A 24946-nucleotide genomic window follows, 5' to 3' on the forward strand; every position below is an offset into this window, starting at 1 on the left:
GACAGCAGGAGAATGGATGGACAGAAGATGTCTGAAGAAGAACAGAGATGCGAGACCTGAGTGGGTAGGAAGTGGACATTGTCGCATGAAATCAATCAGCTAATCAGTTAGACTATTAAGGGAAACGGATCCTCTGCCAGCATAGAGTCTCACAGTCTGCTGTCTGAGATATTCCCAGAAGTTTTGCAAACATGTCTGACATTCGCATTGAATTCATAATGCTGTAGCAATAAACTCAGGTAAAGAGGTTTAAAAAAGGTAGCACCTCTTAATATTTCTTCGGTTGTATGTTTTATATTTCTATTTTAGAAAAAGAAGACAAACGCCTTTTTTTAAATAAATTCCTGCCTATGCCCTCCATTAACCACTCTTTAACAAATGACAGTAAAAGACCTTTCTTTAAAAAATAAAAGAAAAAGAAAAAAAACAGATGAGTAAGGTCAGAGGAGAATGGCCAGACTGGTTTACGTTGACAGAAAGCCCATGGTAATTCAAATGATCACTCTTTACAACCGTAATGAGCAGAAAAGCATCTCAGAATGCACAATACAGTGAATCTTGAGGTGAATGGGCTACAACAGCAGACAGCTAATGAACGAAAAAACAAAACAAAAAAACAAAACATTTCCTGATTGAATTGGATAATAAAAACATCTTTCACATCTAAAAAGGTGAACAAGTTTAACTTAAATGAATTGAAAATTTGTAGAAATTGGAAAACAAATAAAATCATACATGTGATTTGTGAATTTCTGCAATGTACGCCTTATTTACCTGTGCTTATTACATACAGAACACTATGCATTGCTATGCTATGTTAGTTATGCCCTAGCAGAATGCAACATGCTCATCTTTGATCATGTGGATAAGGAACTGTCTTCATGTTTAGCAACTGAGACACTGGCCTACTCGTCAAATTTATTCTACTATAATTAGATTTTTCATAAATGCTGGGGATTTCAAGTATTTTGAAGAAGTTTGGTTCTCCTAATGGAGGCACGGTGGATTAGTGGTTAGCACATTTGCCTCGCACCTCCAGGGTTGGGGGTTTGATTCCTGACTCCATGGAGTTTGCATGTCCTCCCCGCGCTTTCGGGGTTTTCTCCAGGAACTCGTTTCCAAAGACATGCATTATAAGCTGATTGGCATCTCTAAATTGTCTGTAGTGCGTGAGTGTTTGTGCGATTGTGCTATGTGATGGGTTGGCACCCCACCCAGGGTGTCCCCCACCTTGTGCCCGGAGTCCCCTGGGATAGACTCCAGGCTCCCTGCAACCCTGAGTATAATAAGCAGTACAGAAAATGGATGGATGGTTGGCTCTCCAAATGTATTGTTAGGATTTGAATGGTTACTCTATTCTCACTCTACTCTAAAGAATCCCCTTTTAAGAGCATAGTTTTTGACTTTTGATTTGCACAATTGTAGCCAAAGCTACATCTAGGAATTGAGAATCTCAAAAATGAACCTAGTGAGGCTAGAAAGTAGAGACCATGTCTCACGTAGAATGAATGAATGCAAAAACACAGCCTTTCACTGGTGACAGCCTATGAGATATGAGACATGATGAGTCTTATGCAGTAGGATTGCTGGGAAGCTGTCAGCAAAATCTTCTTAAATGTTTTAAAGTAGTTGAATGACTCTGGAAACCACATTTAGATGTCATACTCATCGATCGTACTAATTAGCCATCATTCATTTGACTCATTTTGATATATGGGACTGTAATTTGATCCACCGCTTCATTCTATCTCCTGACAGTCTGCCAGGAATGGGTTACCGTCTTTAATCAGCGGAAGATGACTCAAAATGTTTGTGGATGGCTTTATACTGCAGTCCTCATGTTCTCCCAGCATAGATGTATTAGAAACTGTCGCAAGTAAACCTGTACATAGACATGATAACATTTGAGCTCTGTCTCGAACCTGCAGCTAAATGTATTTGCCAAATATGGAATGATTATCCTTGTTTCTTCTGTGGCATTGTTGAACCATACTTTTCTTCTCTCATCCTCCAGACTGACATAGCTTACTAATATTGTATTTTTCTCCTCCCTGGAGGGAGGAGAAGGAAACAAGCGACAAAGCAACCAGTGACCATTCATTTTCAATGAGAGCTGGGGACTTCTGGCAACATGAGCAATGGCAACCGTTGACGACTAGATGTGGGCGTGTCCACAAAGCGACAAACTCGAGAAAAGTGAAGACAGTAGACGTAGACATGTAAGCCATGATCCACCATGCTGCCTGCAAGACCGAATAGTTTGCTGGACCCAGACAGTCCGTCATTTGCACTTTCACTGCAGACAGATGCCTGCAATGGCAAAGAGCACCCACTGCTTCTCCCTCATCTCATAGAACATGATGCATATTGAATTTTATATACAAACGCTCTCCCAGAATGTTTCATTTTAGCAGCAAGAAAACTGGTTTGTTGTCAAGTGGAATGCTAGTTGCAAGATCCATGATAAATGTTACTTTGACAACCAGTAGTAGGAACACCTACTGGTGACTTAGTACATAGTACAGTGACTGGCGACTTGTAAGGATAAAATCGTTGTATGTGTGACTGTACCTTAACTGTAAAAGCTACAAAATCCAGAAGCATAACATTTGAAGGGAAATGACAGCATATTACAGCAGAATTGGCATTTTTATTGTTCAACATACTGCATGAGGATCTTATGAAATGAGCTGACAACATCTAATAAACTGAAGAAGAAGAAGAAGAAACAGGGAAACTGAAAAAGAAGAAAAAGACAAAAGAATACAAGTGAAAAAAGAAGAAAAACATCAACAAGAATACCCCCAGCACAAGTCTAGTCCTTTTGGTTACTAATTTGTATGCCAGGAATACCCTTAAATCTACTTCAAACAGGAGGGAAGTTCTTGAAGAAAAAGGAAGCTATTGAGATATCTACGAATCATGATTTTTCAGCCTTCAGGTGCCTCAGTGTCATGGTGCTGTGTATGTTGATGTAGCACCATCCTACTGTGAGTAAGAGTGCCTATGTGTAGCTTCTCAGGTAGGAAAACTCCAATAAGTAAGTTATAAAACAAGAAAAGGGGTGGCGTTATAAGAAAATAATCAACAGTGGGATTGAGTTGTGGCACATTACAGCAAGTTCCAAAGTGTTTTATTCCTCTTACACTACAGCAAAATGCCAACACTATCGAGGTCTTATTTATTCAAGAATGGCATCTCGTACTTTTAACGGTTTTATAGTGAAACATGTTTGTGAAACGAGTTAGTTTGTGTTGTCACTTGTTAGAACAGCTGTAAGCAGCGGTTTCTTCACCCCTCTCTTTTTCTCTCCGAGACAAGAAACGCAGCTTGTCAAGTTAGCAACAAGCCACAACATTCTGAAGAAATTCCCATGTCAGAAATCCTGAAGTTTTTCCTCCGACAATGGACACGCCCTTCATAAACGCTAAATAAACATCTCCAGAGAAAACCTCACTATACCAACAATCACACGATTTTAAATTCTGAAGCATCCTCTGTAATCTTGTGTAAATTGTTATGGTAGAAATTATTATGTATCAGGAGGAGTGTGTTAATATAAACCTCGCAGCCGGCACTACGGACAGATTTCTATTTCAGTAAAAAAATTGAGGTCAATTAAAGGTTTGATTTTTTTACCCATCTTCACCAAGGGTGCCAATACTTCATGAACGCGCTGTATATTTTATATTTATTTAAGCACGAGAATCACATGGGGAAGCCCTAATAGATATTCCTATAAAATTATTTAAGCACACGTTTAAATGAATTTATTTCAGCACCTATACAATCATCTGTTCTAGAAAAAGACAAAGACACAGAGCTGTTTCTCATCATTTTACTGTACAAAACATTCTTGTACTGAGATATAAAAAAATATAAACACAGATATCAGTGACACAAACTGATTTTTGATGGGGGAACTGTTCTTCGCTAGCACTATAAAAATGACAAAAGATACCAGCGTAATGAAAATGAATGGTCCATAATTATACCTTACTGCATGACTGCATTTGTAAGTTGTCAAGCTAAGCTAAAAAAACAAAAGACAAAAAAAAACAAAAAAACAGAGGACTTTGTGCCACACTAGAGCATCTTCTAATGCTGGCATTAGGGAAGTGAGTATTAAACAGTATCTGTGCCAGGTGATTGGGGGACTGATACTGCTATGACGTAGCTGGGCGAAAAGTGAGGGCAATAATTGAACCTGTTAGGTATTTTCCATCACATGGGGTAGTTCAACACGACATCCTGTTTGGCCAGCTCCAACAACATAGGATCGTCGAAGAACTTGCTGATACTGACGTCCTCGCTCAAACCCTGCAGACAACGTACAGAGGTAGGAGAAATAAAGAAGTGTACATGTAAAAGCTAGAAAAATCCAGAAGGTACTGTATCACAGATTAGAATGGATTTCATTTATTGTTCAACATATTGCTGCTTTATAAAAACAAAGACCTTGTCAAATGATGTACCAGCATTTAGTAAACCGAAGAAGAAAAAGAAAAAAAGTGGGGGAAAAAAGAAAAAGGGATGTAAATGGTAAATGGTTCTGCACTTATATAACGCTTTTATCCAAAAGCAAAATTAAAAAGCACCGAAAAAAACACCGGAAACAAACCCGCCCCCCGCCCCGGCTCATCATGGCTAATCAATAACCGTCGATGGTTATATAGATATTGTAAAACTCAACAACAGGCACAAAAATTTAAGTGGGAAGTGTCTGTAACTCTATAAAATATGCAATAAAGGGTTGCACTAATATCGCACTAATGAGAAGGATTCACGGACAACCCAGAAACAGAAAAAAAAGACGACGTGAAAGAAAAAAAGGGATGAAAAATGGCAAAACCCTTCCAGGCATTTAGGTGTTGTGTTTGTTTGCAGGAAAAACAGTGACTCAGAAGCTTTCCTAAAAGAGCTCGGCTTACAGCAGGACTGCTCCAGTGACATCATTGATATGTTCATCAGTTGCTGGCAATGAATTTCTTTATTGATTAGTTAAGCGGCTGTTTAGCTAGCAGCGCCACTTCATTAAGTGAGGAAAGCATTTAAATGATGGAGGATAGACCAGTGGATAGAGCTGCACCATAACAAGACAGTTATGAGTATGTATGAGTACAGTGCAGGATCAGGGGGGGGGGGGGGGGGGGGGGGGGGGGGGGGTTTGGAGGCAGCTCGTCTGGGTTGGTTTTTTTGGGGTTATTTTCATCATGCCTTTGAAAACAATTAGCGAGTATGACCACAGAAAGCAATAATTCTTCATTGAAGAGATGCGAATTTTCCTCTGGAGTTTCAGAACTACGATCATTCCCTACTTCAGATTTCACATTAGATATCCCGACGCAGGAAAATGGCCCTGGCGTCATAAAGTTTTCTCTGCCGTTTTGTGTCTAGAACATCCACAATGTCAAAATCATGTGGTCTGTTCGAGCAGAATAAGAGTTACAACTCTGGAGGTGTTCCTAATATTTATACACAGCTCCGTCAAGGCCCGTCACACCGGTTGGAAGTCTAACCAGGCTAAAATATTTATACTATATAATTTATATCATTCTTTCCCCTTATACTATCACCTTAGGATATGTTAAACCTTAAAATATCGCTTGACTACATCATAAAACTGGTGAACGATTTAGATGAACTGAGTAAGCTGTATAAACACATTAAATATACCTGCAAGGATGATTTGATTTCCGACAAAATAACATTTTTAACTGCAATGTGGAATATCCTCTAAAGAAACACACACACTTCAACCCTGGTACTAAGCCTCTCAGAAGGAGTGGGAGTGTGAGAATGTGAAAGACTGACAGTATCTCACCTTGCGTCTACGAGTTTTGATCATGAACTCTCTGGCTAGATGAGGGGCGGGCTGGGGCTCTAATGGCCGGATCACGATGCTCTTGTCCAGAGGATCACCAGGAACAATCTATAGAAATAAGAACAATAAAAAAAAAATGAAAGAGGCAGTAAGACAGAAATGAAAAATGATGCTTCACACCAGTTTACGATTTTAAACGTGTAAAGACAGAACTTGTAATACTCTGGCACGCGCAAACCATGTGACGGGTTTTCTGCTGATTCAGTGCTTCACAATGCAACATCATAACACATTCAGTGTCAAAGAAAACATACACACACTGAGGTAGAGCGCTTGCATGGGTGTATGTGCGTGAGTGTTCGGGATTATCTTTAAGACGCAACATCAAAACACATTCAGTGCCAAAGCAAACACACACACACACACACACACACACACTTTAATTATTCTTTTAAGACTTCTTAAGCAGTCTTCTCTTCATAAGACGAAATTACATAGCGGAGGATTAAGAGTTGACATGACAGGGCTGACAAAGAGCCGCTGAACTACTCAGCTCTATGCTTGCATAAGATTCTGCCACGCTTGTAAGTAAAAGTATTCACACTGTGAATAAAAGTATTTGCGCAACCAGTGCAAGTAAATGTCATTATGATCCCACACCACAGATCTATTTCCCCCATTATATATCAAATCGCAAACGGCTCAAAGTGTGTCCCCCCTCCCCCCTCCTCTTACATTTCAGACTAAATGTCACTTTGTTGCACAATAACATCTGTGTCACGTTTAGACTAACTAAATCTACTAATACATGTTTTACTAATTAAACTAATACTGACTTCGGTTTTTCAGTGAGATGCTCAGCTCTCAGTCTACAATGCCAATGTTTACACTTTGACCAGTTCTGATTCAATTCTATAACAGCACGACTCGGAAAGCAATACAGTGTCGTTTCCATAGTAACGACTTATTCACAGGGACTTGTATGGCGGATGCTCTAGATCAAACTCGCCGGATTAAAAGCGTGTGAAATCGTCGATGTGGTGAAGTTTTCTGCGAGGAGACATTTACGTAAGGGATAATCCACGACTAGGTGTGCGTTATGCAATCTTAGCGCACGACGTAGAGGCAAAGAACCCTCCGCGAAGTGCATTAAAATCATGTAACGCACACCTTGCTGTGGATTCTCTCGCTGATACCATTTGTGAATGATGTTTGCAGTGCAAAATTTGACCGAGAGGAAAAAAAAAAATAACGATTACTTTTCATTACGTATTTTACATACGGTTGTAAGATCTAGAATTCTGCCCGCTCTAAATCATACACAGACATAAAGTAGTGTGATAACATTACATTTATTTGAATGAATTATAATATATCCCCAATTCTGAAAAAGTTGGGACAGTATGGAAAATGCTAATAAAAGAAAGAGGAGTGATTTGTAAATGTACTTTGACTTGTATTTAAACAAAAAACGTATAAAGACAAGGTATTTGATGTTGTACCTAATCACCTGCATAGTTTTTTTTTTTTTTTTTTTTTGAGATAAACGTTTATTTTGAAATTGATGCATGCAAAATGTTCCAAAAAAGTTGGGACAGGGGCAGTTTAGGACAGAGGTATGTATCTTAGGATTAATAGCGATGTGACGAGTTCAAATAAGGCAGTGATGTGAAACAGGTGAGGGAATCATCTAATCATAGTATATAAGGAGCCTCCAAAAAAGGCCTAGTCCTTCAAGAGTAAGGATGGGTCGAGGCTCGCCAATCTGCCAACAGAGCTGTCAGCGAATTATCCAACACTTTGAGAACAACATTCCCCAAAGACAAATCGGTAGAATTTTGGGCATTTCACCTTCTACAGTGCACAATATAATTAAACGATTCAAGGAATCCTGTCAAATCTGTGTGTGTAAAGGGCGAGGCTGAAAACCACTTCTGAATGCTCGTGATCTCCGATCCCTCAGACGTCACTGTCTTAAAAACCGTCATGAGTTTGTAATGGATATCCTGACATGGGTTCGGGAATACTTTGGAAAACCTTTAGCAGTCAACGCCATTCACCGCTGCATCAACAGATACAAGTATCACAGTGGAACCTTGTTTTGTGGTCTGATGAGTCAACATTTCAAATAGATTTTGAACAAAACAGCCGTCGTGTTCTCCAGGCCAAATAGGAAAAGGACCTGTTAAGCTAAATGTGCATTACAAGCGCATTGTTGCGTAAGCAGAGTACGGGTGATAGCATGGGCTGCCTGCAGTCCTGACCTGTCTCTGATTGAAAATGTGTGGCGCATTATGAAGAGCAAAATAAGGCAAAGGTGGCCATGTACAGTAGCGCAGCTGAAGAAATGCATAATGGATGCGACCTTGCTAAACTTAACCGACTGGTATCTTCAGCGTCCAAACGCTTAATAAGTGTTATTAAAAGAAAAGGTGATGTTACACAGTGGTAAACAGTCGACTGTCCCAACTTTTTTGGAGCGTGTTGCAGTCTTCAGATTTGAAATGAGTGTAAGTACAACGTCAAATGTGTTTTCAATATAGTAGAGGGTGAATTGAATTTTCAAAAGACTCTGTTTTTTTTTTTGCATTTTCCATACTGTCCCAACTTTTCGGAATTGGGGTTGTAAATGGTTATGAAAGAGAGTGAGAGAGAGAAGCTGTAAGTTTACTGTATGTTACTATGGTTAGAGTTGTTTATCGGCAGAGCATCACTGTAGAACGGTGATTAAACTGACTGGAACTACCTGTACATTACATACACCTTTGTATTGGAACGCACACCTTCCAGCCAATCAGAATCGAGTAATCAGAGAGACCATGGTATGAATAGTATTTATGGAATGAGTGTCAATGCTTTGCATGAGTCAGAGGAAAATTAAAGGTCAACTTAAAGGTAACTTTAGGTTTTCCAGAACAGAAAAGTCTTCAGTAAATATTGAAATCCCTTACATAAAAGTTACTGTGATAGTTAAGTCCCTGCAGTGTTTTATAGATGAAAGGATATGGCCGTTCAGAATAAACACTGAAGAGATCAGCTCTTGAAATGTTGGCTTTTATTTTAATCTCCTAAACACCAATCAACTAATGCATATTTAAAACTGCATCCTTAAAGTAACACTCGGTAATTATGAAATATTTCATTTTAAAAATCCTCTTTTATATGTATATAGTGTGTTTGTTTGTGTGTACCTGCCAGTGGTGGAACACACTGAGTGCGAAGGCCTGTCCCTGTGTGTGCGTACGCAGATCAGTCTCAAACCCAAATGAGTCGATTGCAGGAATGAAAGCCTTGATGGTGTACAGAGGCGAACCGGGGATTGGTGCATCCTGTGTCACATGACCTCTGAAAGAGAAGGCATTATTACTTTCATTAGAACTTGAATGGCTATTAATCAATTACTATAAAAGTGAGTCATTTACTCGCAATTTAAGAGAGTGCTGTAAGTAATGTTGCTGATGCTGTGTGACAGTCAGCAGAGTCAGCAGCAGCCTAATTCCCTTTCCCATCCGTGTGTGTGTGTGTGTGCGCGCGTGTGTGAGACGTGTTACCTCCTGCGTGCCAGTACAGTGTAAACAGCAGATACACAATCAGCAGGAGCTTGAACCTCCACAAAGTAATAAGGTTCCATCAGCCTGGGTGTAGCCTGAAACGAACAAATCAGAGCAAAGAGCTGGGTCTTGGCACAAAATCAAGAGTAACAGAGAAATCCAGCTCATCAATTAGGATATTGGTTAGAAAGACTCCAAAACACTTCAATACGACTAATGGAAGCAGCAATTAATTTGCAGGAAGAACGATCGCATAACACAAGGAGAAAAGCAGAGACTGCTCACCATGAGGAAGGCGGAATAGACAACTCTTCTGGCAGTGGGAATGACCTGCCCACCTCCTCTGTGTAACGGCTCCTGAGCTATGACCGCATCCAGAATCTTAAACTTCACATTACGAATGGCTGCAGCAAAAAAAAAACAACAACAACAACAACAACAACAAAAACGGTCATTTATTACTGAATATTTATCCATGGGCTTGTTGAAATAATCATTTGAAGGGCCTGGCTTTATGTTAATTCCCAAGACATCCAACACTAGAATTTAGTAATAAACAGTAGAGGTCGACCGATAGTGAATTTTACCGATACGTTGGGCAGTACCTGCCGATAACCGATTAATCAACTGATTAAACTTTTTAAAAATTGATACTAATTGAAAACATAAGACTCAAAGTATAGATACATCCAAACTGAACCAAAAAGTAACACTCCAAATAACAAATAAAAATAGAGACCCTCAAAGTGAATCAAAAAAGACTTCAAATAACAACAAAATTTGTCAGTGAAGGTCTTTATTTTGCCTCTAGAGGCCGCTCTCGTACTGTATACCAACAGCAGACTCTTCTCAGCCGCTCTCGCAACGGACGCAACCTGGAAAAACTATCGGTGTGGATAGTTTTTCGTTTTTAGCCGTCAGTTATCAGAGCCGATTAATCTGAAAAACTGATCAATCGGCCGACCTCTAATAAACAGGCCAAAATTGTGATGCTAGCAACACATATTAACTCCATAAACAGTGTATGCTTTCAGACAATCAATGTGTAGAATTAGAATTAAATCTGAATACATTTTTTTTTTTCTTTCGTCACTTTAGGGCAGGACCAGAGAAGAATGCTAGAACTTTACTTCTGTTTAAGATGCATGAAAAAGAAACCGATTACAGTTCAGAAGAATGTAGAATATTCCCAGTTGAGAAGGGTTTCCCTAGGGCACCACACAGATATACTTAGTTCTGTGTTGAGGACTGATTCTAATTTGAATGACTTACGTTCATCACACAGAGGACCTTCTCTAGTTCCCCACTGGAACCCCTGAACGATGCTGTCCTTCACTGAGCCAAGCAGAGCTTTGTCCACCTACACCCACACACAGAGACACAAACACCCACACACCATATATGCAGAATTAAACTTAACCACATAATAAAAGGTTACACCTTTTCAGACAAAGCAAACCTAACAAACCTGACGCCAAAACCTTTTCATACTTCATTTCCCACACACAAAGCAATGCAAATCATCTGCATGCAAAACAATAGCCTACCTACACACACATGGCAAAGAACAAATACACCCTCAGGCCTTTAATATACAAGTCTAGCAAAATTCTCTCATTCTACAGTCCAGTTAGATAACACACCACCCTGCTACATATTCATACCTCAGAGGGCAGTGTGTCATCTACTAAGATGTTGGGTCCAGTGGTGTCGGGTCCAAAAGCCCAGATAGAACGAGCTGCCAGCAAATCCCAGTCATACTTGGTCTGGAAGAACTCTCCCAACTTCTTTCTACAGACAGAGAAAGAAAACAGACTTGACAGATTGGAAGGCTGTGCACTAAATGGGGTGTGACACATGCTGGTCCCCTTCAACTCCAGATCGCATCACAGCTGAACTCCATTACAAACACACACGATCACACTCCAGATATCTAATAGATCAGTGAAAGCGAGAATACCAAACTAGTATGAGAAATTACACACTCTCATTAAAAGAACCTTTCAATTGCAAACTACTCGAACTTTTGCTATTAGAAATCTGAAACTGTGTAATTGGCCAGATATCCAGTACCAAAGGTTTCATTTGTATGATTTAATAATAGGGCTAGAAGTACTGTTTTTGCTGAGGGGTTAAGCATACTGCATCAGATCATGTGGAAAAAAACAACAACAGAAAAAAAAAAAACCTAAATCATGGAATAGTCCTGTTCTTTGGTGCTGTGCACCATTTCTAGACAATTCAGAGGATTATACGGGGTCAGGGGTGGACAAACTGGTAGCCTTATTTGGTATTGCCATAGATCACTAAATTATGTTTGTAAAATTTAGTCAAGGTGTCTAAGCTAGTTGCTTTACACAACACTCGTTGGACTTAACAAAGAATGGTTTAGTGTGTAACGTATTATAATATTGATCGCGGCCAATTTTACATTTATGGTATTTTGCTGACGCCCTTATCCAGAAAGACTTTCATTTATCTCATTTATATAAATGAGCAGTTCAGGGTTAAAGGCCTTGCAGTGGCAGCTTGGCGGTACTGGGATTTGAACTCACAACCTTCCAATCAGTAGTCCAACATCTTAACCACAGAGTCACACTGAGTCCAATTTTGCCATCATCGCCATCGGGCCTGGTGTTGTTTCTCATTGTGCGGTGGAGAAATGCTCCAAATGACTTTATATTACCAAAATTAGTGCAGATATGTGCAGTGTCAAGAAGAGAGGAGTTTAATGAAGCCTTCGCCTTCGCACCTGTTCCATGTAATCTGCACCACCTCGTTCTCAATGTCTTCAGCAAGGCCTTTCTCCAGAGGCTCAGCAATCATCGTGATCTTGTTCCTGGAATTCAGCACAGAATATAACAAAATTAGTCAAAATTGAGTTTTACGGCTTATAATATACTTTGACACTTCAGTTTTAAGAAGCCATGAATATAATTCAATCAAACGAAATGGAAAACTGTTATCTTTATGCAAGGATCATGTTGGGTAAGAAAGCATATTAACAAATGCTGTGGAAAAAACAGTCTGTGTGTGCTATAGCAAAACAAACATACGCTTAATCAACTCAGATCTACATCTTGTAGTAAATGTAAAGATTTTACAATGTGACGTGTTTCCCATGCCTCCACACACTTTGACTCAAAAAAAATCACATTTCATCAAATCACTAGCACATTGGATTACAGGAAGCAAGGCTTCCCAACTTCTGATTGGCCGCTGTAGAGTAGAACGGTGTCTAGTTTTCACATACTTTTTATTGGGGGTTTCAGCGAAGCACTTGAGAGAGGACGTTTCCACCACCGTCTCGCAAAAGGTCACTACGGGGTCAGCTACCTGGGGTGAAAGATTAAAGTATACTTTTTTAGAACAGGACATCAATATCAGTACACTAACAGAAAATTAGGAAACTGTATAAATTTTTTTTTTTTAAAGTGCAGAAAGGAAGCAATACCTTGATGTCAATCTCTGAATACATCTTCCTCAGGTCGTGCATGACACAGTCCAGGTAGAGCTCACCTGTACCCAGGATAACATGCTCTCCAGACTCCTCCACCTACACACACACACACACACACACACACATAGTGTCCTGGTTAAGGGGTCTGTTAAATCAGCCGACATACAGCCCTGTTTATAGTGCAGATGAGTAGAATGCAGTACAGCATTTCTGTATGTGCTTTACCTTTGTTGTAAGGGATGGGTAGCTCTTGTTAACCTTTCTCAATCCATCCAACATCTTGGGCAGCTCAGACGGATTTACAGGCTCCACAGCGATTTTGATGACTGAAGCAGTGTTGAACTTCAGCGGCCTGAAGATCTGAGCCTGAACACACAAACGCGTTGCTTTGTGTGAATTTGTGGTACAAATATTTTCTTCTATTGTTTGGGCAGACCATTTAACTGATATAGATACAGAGAGTGATTAGGACTGTAATATGGGAAGAAATCAAAGTTTGCACTGGAGTTTTTGCCAGCTTGTGCTTTATGGCAGGGATGTCTAATGTTATCCGGAAAGGGCCGGTGTGGGTGCAGGTTTTCATTCCAACCAAGCAGAAGTAGGGCCTCGGGGCAATGAAGTATTAAGTGGAATTAGAGTTTCAAGAATGGTCTTTCTGCCAAATCTTTACCTCAGTGAAACACTTTCTTCATTTTTATTTTTTCTCTAATGTCAGATTAATGCTATGCTGCCACCTAGTGCACACCTTTACACACGCACCTTTGTACAAGCTGGTACATGTTCACAGATTCTCAGAAGTATAATTCTATCCTCAGGCATAATTGTTTTTCCAGCGTTCCCCTGGAGACTTCCTTAATTTCTCAGTGTCTGTCTCTCTACCTGTAGTCACACATACTAGTCTGTCTCACCTCTTCATTGCCCCGAGGCTCTGTGATGGTGGCTGTTTTCACAATGGGCTGGTCACAGCCCTCAATTAGCACCCAGTTGCCAGCAGGGACCCGATTCACCTCGATCTGATACCTACACACATACGAACACAAACACACAGATGAGGTCGAATCAGATGCAAGGGTTTTATAGGCCTTTGTTGCATTACACAACGAACAGTACAACGTCGTATTAAGTGGAATGCAGAACCATTATAGCAGTTCACCTAACAGACTAATTATTTTTATTTTTTTGGTATTAGAAATCCATTGGCCAGATATCCAGACTTTTTACCTCATCAGCCTCCTTCAAGTGTGGAATTTTACCCTCTCGTCTGGTCGGATATATAGGCACCCAAAGGCAAACAGCAACAGATATACATTTTGGCCATGGGCATATAAACAGGCTGAATGAGCATAAAATATAAACTCACTTCTTTGCTGTTTTCACTTTTTTATGGTTAATGGACTATGCATATGTTTCCATTCTATTTCTATCGTTGCACAGTTGCTATCCTTGCGGTCACTGTTTGCCTTCGGCTATTTTTTTATGTGCCATACTCCCAAGCAAACTTCTCATTGCAGGACAATAAAGAACTGAGCGGCTTTAAATGCAGCATGAACAAATAGACACTTTCTTTTCCAGGTGATTACGGTGTGCAGCATTACAGAAGGTTTTTGTGCTGTGATATGCTTTCGCAAACATCAAAATCAATTTAGTAGTTCATCGAAGATTTTTCATATTCTTGTTGATATTATAGAAGAACTTCTATAGCTGCTGTAAACGAGCCCGTTTAAAGGCCCGTTTAAACTGTCAATCAGAGTAAGAAAAGAGTTCCAGGAATGATGATAATGAAACGATAAAACAATAAATGATAATACTCCTGTCAACATGTCTGCAGTCGGCTCTCAAATTAGTGCGAAACAGACTCCGCTGGATCGTTCGGAATGGTTTATCGATGTGCAGTGGGGAAAAACTGTGCTCGTACTGTGCTTCAAAATGGCTACCACAGTGAAACTTGTTTCAAGAGTGGCTCCCATGGCGAAAAAGGTGTTTACCTGGCTACAGAGATCCAGAGGCGTCCAACAGTGCAGATCTGCGAGTCCTCTTCATCCTCCAGTGTGTAATTCTCTCCGAGAACTTTCACCGGCTGCCCCGCCTGCAGCGTTCCGCTCAGAACCCGACCAAAGGCGTGGAATTGTACTCCGTCATCTGTGCTGTACATCTTAGTGGTGTGACACATTAATGGACCCTGACACGAAGAGAAAAATTAGTACAAAGTATGCTGGTACTCCTGTCACACACACACACACACAGAGTCTTGGGTACATACATCAGGGTCACACTCAGTCATGGCCTCCCCCAGGTCTGAATCCAGTCCTCCGGTGTAACTGTGCTCAATCTTGGCTCTAGCGCCCCCTTGAGGAGACGGGATGTGCTGCACGCACATGTCCACAAGCCCTGCAGAGCACATTTTGACACATTAGCAAATCATGCTCAATACAGGATACATGACATGTATCCGCACGTCATGTGCCTCCCACTATTTTTTTTTAGGAAATCACAAACCTGTAAACTCCCCAAAGAAGCGGTTGCAGACGAGTCGCAGGAGAGGCCGGATGTTGAGTTTGAGCTCCTCTTTGGTCAGGTGGATCCCCAATTCATCTAGTACACGTGGCAGTGAAGTGTCCACATCCCCGACCACCTACAGAGAGGTTTGAGAAATGAAAATGTTTAGCTGCTGTTCAAATAAGAAAATTTTTAAATCTTCCATAACATGTGCGTGAGTGGGCCTTACCTGTGAAAGGATCTTGTAGAGCGGCTCCAGTACGAATTCGACAAAGCTCCGCTGCGAGTTACTGTTGGGGGCTTTTTTAGAAAACTTCCTCCTGATTGACAGACGGCACAACCGTTCACATTAGAGAAAATATCTGAGACGCTCCTCACATTTAAAAACAGCAGTTAAAGGGATTCTCACGTCTTGGGGTTGAAGTAGATGTCTCCCCAGAGTCTCTTTGCAAACTCGTTGTAGTTGATGTCACCTGCAAGAAAAAAATTATACTGTGTATACACACACACACACAACACTGCCAGGCAATATAGGAATGCCAATTTATCTAGGTGTGTATGTCCGTGTGTGTATGCCCATGTGTGTGTGTTACCATAGGTATCAGAGTAGATCTTGGCGAAAGACCCGAGCGTAAAGCAGATGCTGTACTGTGAGGAAGCGAAACACACGTTGCCCAGAAGAGGAGACACCACTAGAGACTCGTCAGTTGTATATGTGCTAAGGGAGAATGAAAAGAAGAGGCCAAAAGTTTAAATGCGATGATCTCACTAGATGTTTTTGATGAAAAAATGAAAACTTTGACATTTAAATTTTTTTTTTTTAAAAGAAAGACAAAAAAGTAGCTCACATAACGTGTGCAGAGTAACTATAACACTGTTAGCACTGAATTCTGTCTTGTATCAAATTCTGCAGATTGACTATATACATTTTACCCATTACTATTATTAATAAAAATATATTATTTTTTAAAAATTGGATTCATTTCTCAATATATGGCTATGGTATATGCCTTAAGCTTGGCTTTGAATGTAATAAATCAAGTAAAATAGTGTAACTAGTTCTACTGGCATTACATTAACCCCAAAAGCTCGGTATATCCTCAGATTATTAGTGGTGATACGATTGGCTGAATGACAAAATATCACGCAGAATATGCTTTTCTAAACAGTCTTCTGATTACCAGGAGACTGAAGGCTGAGTTGTGAATAGTCTAACTCAGTGTAAACATTATATAGCATTTATTTTTGAAGCCAAACTATTACTAAGTTGTGGTCTAAAAACACACATGGATGATACCTTAAATATCAGTAATTTATACAAAGCCTCCTCCGCAGTCTAATCAAAATACCTTGGTCATCCCAGCACTGTAGCTCAGATAACAGAGTGGAAAGAATGTTCACCGTTTTGGGATGACGTACCTGAGCATGCCATTGACCTCGTCAACGATATGGCGCAGTTTGTAGTAGGCGTCAGTGGGAGGAAGCTTGAGCTCCAAGATCAGCCGGTCAATTTTGTTGATGCAGATGGTTATGGCTAGCCGCTCCTGCACGGCATGTTTGATCAAACGCTCCGTGTTCAGCATCACCTACGTATACAGGAAGAGCAAAAAGTCAATTAAATACACACGGAGTGCAAACAGACAAAAGCATTAACAAAAATTGTGGTATCCCCCACCAATTTGGTCATATGCCAATTCCCACCCACCAGCAAGCTCTCTCCAACTTACAATAACTACCAACCTGGTTGAAAGAAGACTAACACGTGGAGGTTGACCGATAGTGGATTTTGCTGATACCAATAACGAAGTTGGGCTGTACCCTCTGATTACCGATCAACCAACCGATAGTTTTTAAAATTGACACTGAATGAAAATACTAACCGTACCATGAAAATGTATTGTGCTTTTTTTAAAACTAAATAAATATATACATATATACATTAACTATTAATAAATATTAAAGTAAATAAAAGATATACAGCCAAACTGAACCAAAAAGTAACACTCCAAATAACAAATAAAAACAGAGACATGCAAAATGAATCTAAAAAAGACTTCAAATAACACAACAAAATTTGTCAGTGAAGGTTTTTATTTCTCCTCTAGAGGCCGCTCTCGTACTGTGTAATGAGAGCGGACACTTCTCAGCCGTTCTTGTAACGGACACAACCGGGGGAAAACTATCAGTGTGGATTTTTGCCGATAACCGATAGTTCCAGCAATCGGTTATCGGTGCCGATTGATTGGTTTTGTCGACCTCTACTAAAACGTGCTTCCTCTGAGACACGTGAAGCGAACCATCCGCATCTTTTCAAACTGCTGCTCATGTAGGGTCACAGGGCACTCGAAGAAAAGCGCTATCTGCCCTCTTACGCATACAGGCGTGCACAGACGCCCACGCTTGGCTAGTGTCGCTGTGTCTGACAGGAGAGTGAGAGTATGCCATTCCTCCCTTTAATCTAAAATGGTTTACAGTGTGCTGATGAGTTCAGTGAAACATTCTACAATACACAAGACCCTGTTAGTGAGACCCCAGCAGCAGCAGCAGGACGACTCACCCCCTCAGCAGCGTCAATGAACAGCACAATCCCATCTGAAAGCCTGATTCCCGCTGTAACCTCATCCGAGAAGTTCACGTGACCTGAGTAATGAGAAAAGTGTGGTATTACCACCGTCCTCATTTCTGTGCATCTAACTGTACTTCAACATGTGGACCGCTTTAGCTGTGTATACCTGGAGTGTCCATAATATTGAACAGGTAGGATTTCCCTCTTGAGTCAGGAAGTACCATTGTCACAGGTGTGCTCTTAATACCAACTCCTCTCTGCAGAAACACACACACACACACACACACACACACACACACACACACACACACAACAACCACCACCAAATTTTACACACAATTTTTTGCACTTGTACTGCTTGGAAGCAAGTTATTACGGTTCAGAAAAAGACTTACTTCTTGTTCGGTGAAAAGAATATCTGTATAGCGCAGCTAAAAGACAGAGAGCAAAAAAGAAAAACGTAACAATTTAACCACAAGCTTTCAGAATTTAGATTCTTATTTGTATACGTACAACGCCTTTACACTTACATCTGCATCGTCTCTCTTACGGATTTCCGGATGAGTCTGTTCAATCAGGCAGTCCACAAAGCATGTCTGTGGAAACAAAACACATGCACAACTGTCACTTAAACACAGCAACTGATTTTAGTTACAGATTCATTTAGTGTGTGTGTGTGTATATATATATATAATCTTTGCCATGAGGTGCCATGTTGAACTTCCAGTGACCAGTATGAATGAGAGAGTGTGAGAGCGATGACACCAAATTTAACACACCTGCTCCCCATTTACACCTGAGACCTTGTAACACTAACAAGTCACATCACTTGGGAGGGAAGATGGCTAATTGGGCCCAATTTTGACATTTTCACTTAGGGGTGTAGTCACTTTTGTTGCCAGCGGTTTAGACATTAATGGCTGTGTGTTGAGTTATTTTGAGGGGACAGCAAATTTACACTGTTACACACAAGCTGTACACTCACTACTTTACATTGTAGCAAAGTGTCATTTCTTCAGTGTTGTCACATGAAAAGATATAATCAAATATTTACAAAAATTGTGAGGGGTGTACTCACTTTTGTGTGATACTGTGTTATATTATATATATATACATATACATATATACATATACATATATATATATATACACACACACACACACACACACATACACACCTACATACTCGCACACACACACACACACACAAATACAGTTGTGTGTAAAAAAAACTATTTTCAAATCTACAAAAATATATATCAAATATAATATTTCGGTTCATTAAAAGTGAAATGTGAATTTATGAAATAAGTGAAATTTAAAAACAAAAAAAAAAGGAACCAATCATCATAAGTCTTATATGATTTGACGAGATGTGTAAGACATTTAGCACAGTTTTAACAGGCTTTTACACTAACACTATTTTGATTTCTCACAAATACCTTATATAATAATAATAATATAAACATATTAACAAAAATATTAATATAAACAAATAACGTTTGACACTTGTGATAATGAAGGAACATCTGGGACACCCAACACACTAAAAACCGTCTGATGAATTAAATACATTTTAAAGACTATGCCAACTTTTACACTTTATCCTCAATGCATACATTTTAGAGCTCAAAGATTAGTTTACAATGAATTATATTACGATATCATTTCCTTTTCCCTTCTGTGATGTCTCAAAGACGAAGGGGAAAAAGCTTCAAATTAATCTCGGTCATTTAAAAAAAAAAAAAAAAAAAAAGTCACTAAAATAATCTTTATCTTTAACACAAAACACTGTGGGTGTATCTAGGTACTGACCTTTCCGTGGTGTAAATGTCCACACAGAGTGATATTTCTGATCAGCTCGGAGCTGTCCATTAAATCAGCGAGAAATCTGCAGAGAAAATTAAGATTTGGTCCAAATTTACATGATGTCTAGATCAGTCAGAAGGAATATGTGGTCTACTGTATATGCAGACTCACTCCATTTCATAAACTGTAGCTGGCAGCTCCTGCTCTGTCAGAGTGAACTGCTTCGTCTTCACAGGCTTTATAATAGGCTCTGACGTGAGACAGAAACAGAATGATAAGCTTGATTATATATACACACACACAACACACACACACACACACACACACATATGTATGTGTGTGTGTGTGTATATATATATATATATATATATATATATATATATATATATATATATATATATATATATATATCTCAAACACAAGCTTATAAATACATATAAACTTGACGAAGTGAGCATTCACCAGTAAGTGGTTGTGTGTCCTCCTCTTGGACGATGGTCTCCACTTCAGGCCCATAGACTTCCTCTGCAGTCGGGTAATACTTCTTATCCTCATGCAAAACTACCTCCATGCCACCACCATCCTCATCACCATCCACCTGGTCTTCATCCTCCTCATCCTCATCTGCCTGTAAGGACCACAATGGCAATGATTTAACATTCTAAGAAAACAGACATTTTGTTGATGGGATATTTTCTCACATATGCATGTTCGTTTAGGTTCGGCAATTCATGTACCTCAACAGCATCTCTGTCCTCTGCCTCTACATCTTCATCCTCATCAGAGTCCAGTTCTGGCCCGATGTAATTACCGAATTCGTCGTACAGATCTGCCTCCATGGTGCGAAGCTCTTATCAGGTGTGGCTTCAACAAACAATTCTGGCACCCTGAACATGGAATGCAAAGAGGATTATAAACAGATGAATACAGATTAAATCTCTGACTTCGTAATAAAATACATTCGCTGAAAAAATCAGACACAATCATGCGTCGTTACTACTCAATGCGCATATGCACACTGATATTTTAGTAAGGACATAACGCACGTCATATTTGAACCATTTCATGAATAAATTATTTAGACGTATATCCACATTCTTTTAGAGTTTCTCTTTTCTTAACTTATAATGACATGATGTATGAATTTTGATTATGTCTAAATATTACTTATATTAAAAAGTAAACGGATTGTCCATGACTTAAAAAAAAAAAAAAAAGGCTAAAACAGTATGCCTGAAATAATAATGTTATTAAAATACTTTGGACAATGCAAGATTAAACTTCCTACTTAGACAACATTTACACAGGAAGTAAAAAATAAATCCCTTCCCCCTTCAAAAAAACCCAACATAATTTAATAAAGGTATTTAATGAGTTTGTTTTTTTTAATGTAGGAAGGTAGTAAAGATTGAGAGTGACAAATTTTCTAGAGCAGGGGTTCCCAAACTTTTCCAGGGCAAGACCCCCCCAAAGGGTATTAACATTTGACCGAGGCCCCCCTTTTGCAAGATGTCTTTAAAACACATTAAAAATACAGATTTCTAAACATATCCCCCTTTTTTAAAAAAATTAATAATTACATCTTACATCACTTTAGGAATTGATTTTGTGTGTGTGTGGTTGTCTGAGAGTGAGAATTTATTTTTCACACCAAATTGTTGAGGGGCCCCCCGGGCGCCCACTTTGAAAACCACTGGTCTAGAGAGCTACAGACGTTTATGTTAAACGATTTAACTTTAAATTCCGCTGTGAACAAAGTTTAAAAATAAACGTAGATGTAAAAATGTCTGGATAATTGAGTACGCTTGCAATTTTATTAATGCAAAATGATCTTTTCACCTAGAAGCCACAGACTGAATCCCAAACGCCTCTTTACTCCCTATATAAGTGCACTACACATACGAGAGTAGAACATGTCCTGCACCCTACTTAGTGTGCTTCATGTCTTACATGGAAACATGTCTTGAGTAACGTTAACTAGCTAACAGTAAACGTTATCATATACAATAGCTTAATTTAAACAAATAAAATTTTAAAAGCCCCAGTATTATGTGATTAACACGGAAACAAGCATTTGAACCGATCACCAACTAATCAACACACCTCTCGTGTGCAATGCATGTGAATGAATGGTACTAGTAATGCTACAAATGCTAACGTTAACCTGACACTTCAATGCAGTTCTGTTGCTTCGTTATACAGCGTATAACAGTATACCTGTGTATATTTATATTTAAATGTGCACAAGCCAGTAGTAATGTATATGAAAGAATAAAACGTACGGATTTACTGGTTGATCGTATTAATTTCGTATCACAAAGTGTTTCCAAACACCATACACCGCCAGGTCCTCACACTGCACAACGTAGGTCGGACGTAGATGACGTCACGAGCAAGGCGCCTCTCGCTTTGCCTGAATAAAAATGTACCGCAGGCAGTAAACCGAGCAGAGAAGCGATAGATAGATAGAAAGATAGGTAGATTTGAAGTCTTAAAGCTGTATGTGATTTTATATGAGAATCTGATAGGATTACAAGCTTTGAATATAAGAGAGAAAAAGCCTAGAAGGTTCTAGAGCCATAAAAAAACTCGACAGATTATTAGGTACACCAGTCTAATTTATTCAGAACTGTATATATTAACCTTTGGGGGGAAAAAATTGTTAGACTACAGATGAATAAGGTATTAAAAAAAACACAGTAGCTATTACAAACAGTCTTGCTGATATTCTTTCATGTATTTATTGCAATTGAACTTTTTTCTTCAGAATAGTGCATTTATTTAGGCAAATGAGACCTCATCTAATTAAATATTCACAAATGTAAATTTAAATATTCATTTCAGTGTGAAGACACTCTTCAGAGAAATATTTTTAGAAAACATTTGGTTGGAATCTTATTTCATCACTGTTATAAAACACTGTTATACAACAATTTATTTGTGTCCTTTTTCAGTATAAAATCTATCACAAATACATTCATCCATTTTTCTAAGCGCTTATCCTACACAGGGTCGTGGGGGAGCCTGGATCCTATCCCAGGGAGCTCTGGGCTGAGTGCAGGGGACAACCTGGATGGGGTGCCAACCCATTCACACACTACAGACAATTTGAAGATAACAGTCAGCCTGCAACACATGTCTGGAGTGGGGGAGGAAACCAGAGTACCCAAAGGAAACCCACAAAGCACAGGGAGAACACGCAAACTCTGCACACGCAGGGCAGAGGCAGGATTTAAACAACCAACCAACCCGGGAGGTGCAAGGCAAACGTGCTAAACACTAAGCCACTGTGCCCCCCACCCCAGCACAAACCCAACAGTTATAAACATTTTGAGACACATGTATAAAATTGCATGAATGCAGCAGGTCATCTAGAGATTTTTGTTTCTGATCAAACACAAACTGACAGCTAATATCAAGGTTTTTGCAGTGAATTCAAACAAACAGCAATAAGAGGGGACAAAAGTTGCATGGCTAAAACATGCAGTGACCTGACCTGCCTGATGAGGACGCCACAACACACCATTCTGCTGCTCTATAAAATCCCACCTGCTGTTAGGCTTCACACAGCAGATCTATGTGTTTTTCTCATAGGATATACTTTTCTATTTTAAGACCTGACTCGACCTGTAGGCTTGCTGATATGTTACTAACATTTCTGTGTCTGTGTCTGTGTCTGCAGAGCATTTTTCAAAGCTTGAGTTTCGCCTTACTATACAATAAAAATAAAAATAAAAAGATCAAATAATTTGTCATAGCCATATTTCCTAACTCCAACAGTGCAAATATAGCAGGGCAGAGACGTCTTTACAGGCTTGACATTTAGAATGAATAGACGTTTTGTTCAGAAAGACCTGATGCACACTAAATAAAATCTAGCATACCCTTATAGCCTGTGTACACAATCACCTGTGCTGTATGCTCAGAGCTGGAAAGTACTTTGAAGATAAATAAATGGCAATTGCTTTAAGTATTTTTTCAATTATTTATAGTTCAGATCAATAGACTTTAAAGCCATCCATCTTCTGAAAGAAATATGAATTTGATCTTGAAAGTAGGTGTGAAAGAGAGAACGCTAAGAAGAGAGATCAAAAACAAGGGTCAAACCATTTCACAGGTACATTCATGTCTACACCGACTTTGAAATGGATATCTCAGTGTTGTAGTCTGGGACACCCAGACTATTCCTTTTGCCTGCAAAATAACAAGCATGAAGGCAAAGGCGAAGAAAAGCATGCAAGAAGGCATGCAAAACCGGCCAGCGCTAGTTTACACGGTGACACGCAGGAGGAGGGAGAGTCTAGACGAAAGACAGACAAATAAACAGATACACATACAGGCACACTTGAGATGTTGCCTTTTGAAGCATGAAATCCAATCACTGTACATCACAAACCATTATTACAAGAGAGGACAGCTAGAACGCTTGCATCTGTGGTTATATGAGCGAGAGTGCATGTTGACCCCTTTCTTCACTCTGTTAATCCACCAGATGAGACTTTTCCCACAATGCAATATTGTCCTGGATGTGGCTCACTGGCACTTGAAAAACAAAAGTAAAAAGAAATCATCAAGTCAGGCATAACATATGAGAGAATGCACTAGGTCTAGCACTACATGTCTGATGTTTCTAATATAAGAACGTTAACGTAGCTAACGAATCATCTGTGCTTCCTTGAAGAAAGCTAGAATTATCTTAACCTAATGACTTGTGGAAAGTGCAAAATTACGCAATACCAGTCAAGACTATTTTTATAATAACCAGTAGAGTGCTGGAGGCTGAGCATGTACCCTATTAGTGTCTGCAGAATTGGTCTAATTATTTTGTAGCCAGCAACAAAAATCGCAGTGCTGTCTCATAATGACATTACACCACAGTGCAGCTGAGTGTTCGTTTCGTATCGGACAGAGGTGTTGATTCATTTTCCATAAAAGCAACTCAGACAACCATTCCAACTGCAAATCTTACATATATAAATGCACAAATTATCATTTTTATAGTATAAACGCAGACAGAGACTTATCTCTGTGAACGCTCACGGAAATGGATTTAAAATGCGTGTAAACGCTAATATGGTGAAGTTTTCTGTGAGAAGATGTTTAATTAACATTTTAGGAAGGAGTCTCCAGTGTTAGAGCTTTGTAACTGCGAAAGATAAAGCTGTTCTTTTAAGTTTTCAGACATAAGACAGTCTTTAGGACTTTCTAGTTACTCAGGGTGCGTCTCAATCAGCTCCCTA

At 39.4% G+C, this 24946-nt stretch overlaps 1 protein-coding gene across 1 annotated transcript; it reads right to left on the reverse strand.

The window, feature by feature from the left end:
- Positions 1-3824: 3824 nt before the first annotated feature.
- Positions 3825-22095, reverse strand: eftud2 (elongation factor Tu GTP binding domain containing 2). The gene is made up of 28 exons (XM_017461351.3): positions 21989-22095; positions 20444-20593; positions 20169-20334; positions 19878-19956; positions 19713-19788; positions 18428-18493; positions 18293-18328; positions 18064-18154; positions 17889-17971; positions 16751-16917; positions 15925-16049; positions 15741-15804; positions 15561-15651; positions 15332-15467; positions 15096-15223; positions 14821-15014; positions 13744-13855; positions 13061-13201; positions 12830-12931; positions 12629-12711; positions 12128-12214; positions 11040-11166; positions 10648-10735; positions 9661-9779; positions 9376-9470; positions 9016-9169; positions 5825-5932; positions 3825-4320 (listed from the first exon to the last, which is right to left on the reverse strand). Exons 2-28 carry the CDS (start codon positions 20543-20545, stop codon positions 4225-4227), a joined length of 2916 nt encoding a protein of 971 aa, XP_017316840.1. The 5' UTR covers positions 20546-20593; positions 21989-22095; the 3' UTR covers positions 3825-4224.
- Between the last annotated feature and the right edge of the window lie 2851 nt (positions 22096-24946).

This window comes from Ictalurus punctatus, chromosome 2 (assembly GCF_001660625.3).
Source record: "Ictalurus punctatus breed USDA103 chromosome 2, Coco_2.0, whole genome shotgun sequence".
In the NCBI taxonomy this organism is placed as follows: Eukaryota; Metazoa; Chordata; class Actinopteri; order Siluriformes; family Ictaluridae; genus Ictalurus; species Ictalurus punctatus.

Excerpts from the sequence above, each read along its gene's own strand:
- eftud2 (XM_017461351.3), bottom strand. The coding sequence starts at position 20,545 with ATGGAGGCAGATCTGTACGACGAATTCGGTAATTACATCGGGCCAGAA. Across the intron at positions 5,933-9,015 it reads GTGTGTTCCACCACTGGCAG|ATTGTTCCTGGTGATCCTCT; the intron begins GTACACACAAAC and ends TTATTTCTATAG. Across the intron at positions 4,321-5,824 it reads TCAAAACTCGTAGACGCAAG|GGTTTGAGCGAGGACGTCAG; the intron begins GTGAGATACTGT and ends CGTTGTCTGCAG.